General features: G+C 39.2%; 1 protein-coding gene across 4 annotated transcripts in view; it reads right to left on the bottom strand.

The window, feature by feature from the left end:
- Positions 1-1305: 1305 nt before the first annotated feature.
- The window catches only part of ZNF536 (zinc finger protein 536), a 349390-nt gene continuing 344695 nt past the window's right edge, over positions 1306-6000 (bottom strand). For all 4 annotated transcript variants that reach the window (XM_062604933.1, XM_062604932.1, XM_062604935.1 and 1 more), the window contains one exon: positions 1306-2322. In XM_062604933.1, coding sequence (XP_062460917.1) covers positions 2087-2322 — 236 coding nt within the window. In that variant the 3' untranslated portion in view covers positions 1306-2086. The remainder of the gene's footprint in view (positions 2323-6000) is intronic.

Here is a 6000-nt window from a genome sequence, read left to right as displayed (position 1 = left end):
CTTACTACAGTCAGAAAGTTCCAATAACATTTCAATCCTTTATCTAGGATCATAGAAACAGTTGCATTAAGTTTATCAGCTCGATTTAAGTAAGGCAGTGAGAACTATACTAGAAAAACAAGAAAAGCAGCTTGCTCTGTGCCAGATGGGTCCAAGTTACACAGTGACCTCATTTAAACTGAAACTTCAGTTGGATGACATCCTTTCCGACAGCATATGCAAACCGTATTCCTTATTAGCCTGAGATTCCTTTTTTCCAGTCTCAGGGTAGCGCTAAGGATTTTATTTACATTGATTGCAGTTTAGTATTTTTTGTAAACTGCTTTCGGCAGAGCTGAAGTTTTAAGGCCCTGGGGTTTTACTCTGTGCTCCCAGCCTGCAAAGAAATATTGACTTTTTTTTTTTTTTTATTCCCCTTTATTTTTTTTAAAGCCTGGATAACTTTGTTTTAGAAGAAGTTAATACTTCTCTACCATCACAATAAACAGCACCAATTTTGCTTCTATCAAAGGAAGTACACTAGAAGGCTAACATTTCAGGCCAGTCAGAGAACTTCAGAATAAATCTTTAGTTATTATTCTTACTTTTTTAATTATTATTATTTTTTAAGTATGTGGTTCATTATAGTCTCTCAAAAGCTTTCTATGTGGCAAAGACCTTCCTAAATTTGGAGCATCCAATCAGTAAAAAAGCTAAAATCTACAAAAATAGAGAACACATTTGTTTTACAAAACCAAAGAAATATTGGCTAAAACACTTTCCTTCATTAGAGACAAAGAGCAAGAAGTTTGGATTCATATTTTAGGTGAAGCTGCTTTATAAGAGCTTGCTCCAGAAGAAACTTCTGCACTATGTCTGTAACACTTACAAAAACTTACAAAAAACATGAAAATTAACCATGACGGGGGAATCCTTCATTCAAGTGTAAAAAAAAAACAAAAGTGAATTTAAGAGAAGTTTGAAATTAACCAACAAGAAAAGAAGAAGAAAAAAATTTACCAGCCTTCTATGAAATAAAATTCTGTTTCTCACCAGTTTCTTCTACAGATAAGGGTGACTAGTTTCACTAAACAATATTTCTATATACTATACTTCTACTTGTATAGTAACTTACTTCTTCACCAACATGGAAAAAATAACAAACAAAAGAATAAAAGCATTTCCCTCAATACTGCAAGATGATTACAGAAGATGGAATTACACTTCAACTCTGCAGTGACACACCAGGCTGCAGATTTTTTATTTTCTAACCATTGATTCATTTGGCTATATATTAAAAAAAAAACAAAACAAAACAAAAAAAAAAAAAAAAAAACACAAAAGAAAATGAAATATCACAATACTTTTAAATATAGGTCAGAACTGACCCTAGTTTATGGGCCGTCTAGGGTTTCTCCTACACTGCAGTTGCAACACCGCTTGAATTGATTTTCTCTGCAATGACAGCTCCAGTCAGACTGGCACCATGGCAGTCTACCAAGACATCTCATTACTATGCTAGGCAAATGACAGCAGCTGGTGTCATATTATAAAGGTGTTTTCAACAATGAAAACACAGCCCCTCAATCTTCAAGGCAACACTAAATTGTTGAGACAGCATTGTTTTTCTGTTAAGAGCATTATTTTTGGTCAAAGACCTCTTTAAAGTCTGAAATTGCCCTGCTTTTTAAATAACTAACGACCTCCTAACATTTTTAAATCACTTTATTATCCCACCTATATTGTTTGGAAGTACTTGTTGCCAGGTAACTGTTTAGCAGCCATTTTCAAGGGCTGGAAATTTATTTTGCGCGTGTAATATATATATTCAAACACACACATATGAGTATATGTCTTTTGTGTGTGTGTATGTAGACATATTCAAAGAGTGTATGACTGAATATCTGCATGTGTAAATATACATATATGCACCCACATGTGTGTGTACGTGTATATATATTTGACTGTTTTCAGCCTCCTGTACACTTCTGGGAATTTGCACGCTGCTCATTTGCATGGAAGGCAGTTAGCCAACCCTCACCCAAATGCAGACCTAAACTCAGTATAAAAGGTTACTGCAGTGTGGAGACGGACCCACCGAGCTGCATCACTCCTGGGCCTTGCTGCCCTCCTCCTTTAGCTCTGCTGAGCTCCCCGGCTTGACAGCTGCAAGTTCCTCCAAATTCCCAGAAGCTTCGGAGTCAATTCTGGAGCGCTTGAACCTGCGGTCAGGATACTGGCTGTTGTCAAAAGGCATGCGATGGACACAGAGAACATGGGTCTTCAGATTTCCCTTCTGAGAGGCACTGTATGGGCAGTATCTGCACTGGAAAGGCCTGTGACCTGCGTGACAGATGAGAGTTGGGTTAGGTTTTTATTATATGTATGCAACAGCCTGACAAAACCAAACAAGCCAGAGCTTCCTGAGCAGAAATCCCTTCTGCTGGGTGGGGGACATGGCCACATGTCTTCAGCAAGGGTAAGAAATCTGTGCTATTCACATGATGCCTAGTTAAAGAAACTGCATTTAAAAAACTCTCTGCATCAGATTTTCCAGAGAAGTGCAGCTATTTCACCTCCCTCCTCTGAATCAGCTGTAAATCCGTCAGCCTGTGATCCAAAACGAAACTCTGGTAAATACAGGGCAACTGCATGCGAGTCTGCCTTCTTTTACATTTGTTAATTATCTTTTTTATTGAAGTGCAATTTGAGAATGACAGTGTGCAGACCCATAGTCTGATAAACACACTTTGTCTTTGGGTGGGTTTCAGAGTAAAGAATTGTATGTTTTATTTTAATCACAGATTACTTTTTAATGGAAAGAAATAATGGATTGAGATAACAGAGGTCTCAAACCTGCAAACATTTACTCCAGTGAGATTACTCCTGTGAGTAAAGATACAAAAGCACATAAGTGTTTGCTGGACAGGGGCCCAAGGTTATCACCAGCTTTAAAATAAAATGTCCAAGCTAGATTAGAGAAGGAGTGTTAATGCACAAAATCTGATAGATGCACTTGTAGGTGAAACAGCAACCAATTGCAAAAGGAAGTCATGAATGAAAGATATCACTCCCCAGTAAGGCTATCAGTATACTCTCACATATTTTTCAGATTATTGTGACTTTGAATCTCCATGCTGTATCTGGTTTTGGAGGTTATATTTCAGCAATCACATTTCAACCTATGCTGGGAAGTTGTTGATGTGTTTTACTGGAACTTTATGAGCTTTGTCTCTCAAATTAACTTAAACCAGTACCATCTGAGGTCAAATGCGCTTAGCTTGCTTTAATTTGCTCAAATAAATGAATAAATAAATGTGCCAGACCATCTACATAAAGCCAGGATAAGTGAAAAACAATACCCTATCTCCACATTTGAAGAGCACATTTTCCTTTGCTGTTGTGGTACTACCTAGCCGGCATGAACTAGACACTGGAGTAGCTGGGGGGAGGACAATGCTTTCCACTATGTGGAAAGGGTCTGGGACCATCTCACCCCAAATTCAGGTGGGAATTTAACAAATGAGTAAATAGATGCTTGCTGTGCACTGGTCTGATGTTACCTGGACTGGGAGAGCAGAGATGGGAGCCTGGGTAACTCCTGGGTTTAACCTTGCGCTGTTGCTGACGCACCATTATGAGCATCTCTAGCAGAGTAAATTCACCTGAGCCAACATTAGTGCTCTGTGTGGCACAGATAATTTGCAATTTTTACTGTAACATCAAAACTAGCACTTGAAGGCTGAGTCCCCCAAAACGTACTGCTTGCTACACAGGGGAAAGAAGCATTAAGTCCAGTCCACAGTTACTTAAGCCCCATGCCACAGGACTGCAGGCATGTTTCCTTTCTCAAGGATGCAAAGCTCCCCTCCACCCTTTGCTTTTACAAGTTGGAGACTGCCAGAAGTGTGACCGCCCCCTCAAGGCCCCTAACCCATAAATCTTGGGATGGAATGTGGGTTGATCTTCTAGTTCTCTCCTGGGATAAAGGAAGACATTTTCCTCAACAACTTCATAAGGAAACAGAAATTACATCCGTAAGCTGCTAATCATTGCAAAGTCAAATTTCAGTAGAAAATTCCATAGCAATAGCAATGGGAGAAACCTACATAGATAATGTTACAGAAATCTGATTGGTCTTTTATTAAAAAAATCATCTGGAAGAATATGTGGAAACAGTCAACAAAGAGATTGAAGATGTCCCTAGTGGCTCTTAGATTCAGTCCTAAAATAAATCCAGGAGCACAAATATGCTTGAAATATTTTGAATATAATAGCTTTGAAAACTGGAAGCAGTCTCAAAACTGTGTGGGTATGAAAAAAGTCCAGAGAAAGACTGGTTTTCATTGTTTCGGGAAATCTAGGGTTATTTGAACAACTCAGGGAAAAAAAAAATCTAAGAAAACTGTTACATCTTCCCCGTTGTTTGTCAGAGATGGATAAACTCACCAGAATTTACAGCTGAGTTCTGGACTCTTTCTTTCCTTCTCCTTTTCCTCCCTTCTGCATAATGCCTCTGACGGGCATTCCCCGGGGCTCTGTTGCATATTCTGCTTGGGGAAGTGCCAAAATGCCTTGGCCAAAGTGGGAGAAATGTTGGGTAAAGGGGAAGGAGACCTGCTCCATGAAGAATTGAAGTGATTTCCTCTTTCTTCAAAGGACAGAGGCCTGCAACTCACATGTAGTGAAATAGGAGACTACAACAGCAGCAGCAGCAGCTCCCTTTCAGTATTCCCAGTGTTCCATTTGACCATCTGACAACTGATTCCCTTGCTAACTTCCCTGCTAAGTTGTGACAAATGGTACAACTTATCCACCAGCCTTATTTACTCTGGTTTTATTGATGCTATGGAAGAAGCAAAAAGATATCCTGTTTATTTAGTCCTGTGTGCTGCAATAGCCAGAGACTGGTGATACAATAATGCCACTGGTAACTGCATGCAGAGCAACGTACAGGGAGCACAGACAGAGCAGTGGGACTCTGGGAGTGAGCACGCACAACATCCTGTGAGCCATCCTCTGAAGCCCTCACGCATCACCTAGCATGGAAATACGCTGAAAAGTTTTAGGTAGAATTGGTACCACTAGCCAACAATGTGAAATCTCACCAAGCGGCTCTGCTTTGCCCACGTGTAGCTATCGTCAAATGGCCATCCTAATTCTTTCCATCTAAGAACAAATTCTAAATGAGGAATCCACAAAGCATGGATGGAGCTTACCACCTCACACACACCAGACTAAAAGCAAACTCTTCCTCCCCATCACTGAAGCAAGGTCAGACCCATGCAATTCCATATAGAGAATGTCATTTATTAAATCAATGCAGTTTAATAAATCAGACAATATAAAGTGCACCTACAAGGATTCAGTTCTGCATTGCCTCCCCCACAACTTACTTTTCAGGCCATCAAAATTTCACATCACTGCCTTGTGAAAAGTAAGTACACAATAAGTTAATTTGTATTGTCACTGTGCAGTACAACTGTGGTAAAGAGCACATTCATTTTTAATCTGGTATGAATAATATATAAATATGTATACAGAGTGAGGGTCATAGGAAAGCAAGTGGTACATTGTTTACAGCAGAAGTAGTACAAAAACTAGAGATTATTCTCACTTGCAAAGATAACAATATCTGCAATTTGCTTGTAACTAAGGGGTGAAGGAAAATGCCTATTTCTCTTAGGTATCCCACCCGTTAATTTTAGCTCAAAAACTTCTTGTGGGCACTAGGCTCTTAAAATAAGCCTTCCCAGATAAGTTGGCAATAAATTCATAATGTTTTATCTAACAGTGGTTGGAAGGTTCTCTCTTAGCCAGCTATACTTCATATATATTTTACCCACTCTATGTCTTCCAATAAAATTATATGAAAGCCCTTCAGAAAAAAAAAAAAAAAGAAGAAATTTTCCTGATAGTTCAGGAGATCATGTGTAATGCATTGCATTTGTAGTAAGGAGAATTAGAGTGAAGGTGGGCCAGCGAGCGGGGACAAACTATGGTGCACAGACTATGGAGGAC

This window comes from Pezoporus occidentalis, unplaced genomic scaffold, assembly GCF_034315485.1.
Source record: "Pezoporus occidentalis ecotype Australia unplaced genomic scaffold, CSIRO_AGI_Poc_V1 ctg89, whole genome shotgun sequence".
Taxonomy (NCBI): Eukaryota; Metazoa; Chordata; class Aves; order Psittaciformes; family Psittacidae; genus Pezoporus; species Pezoporus occidentalis.
Note: the sequence above shows the minus strand (reverse complement) of the source record. Positions and strands in the feature narration are given on the sequence as shown.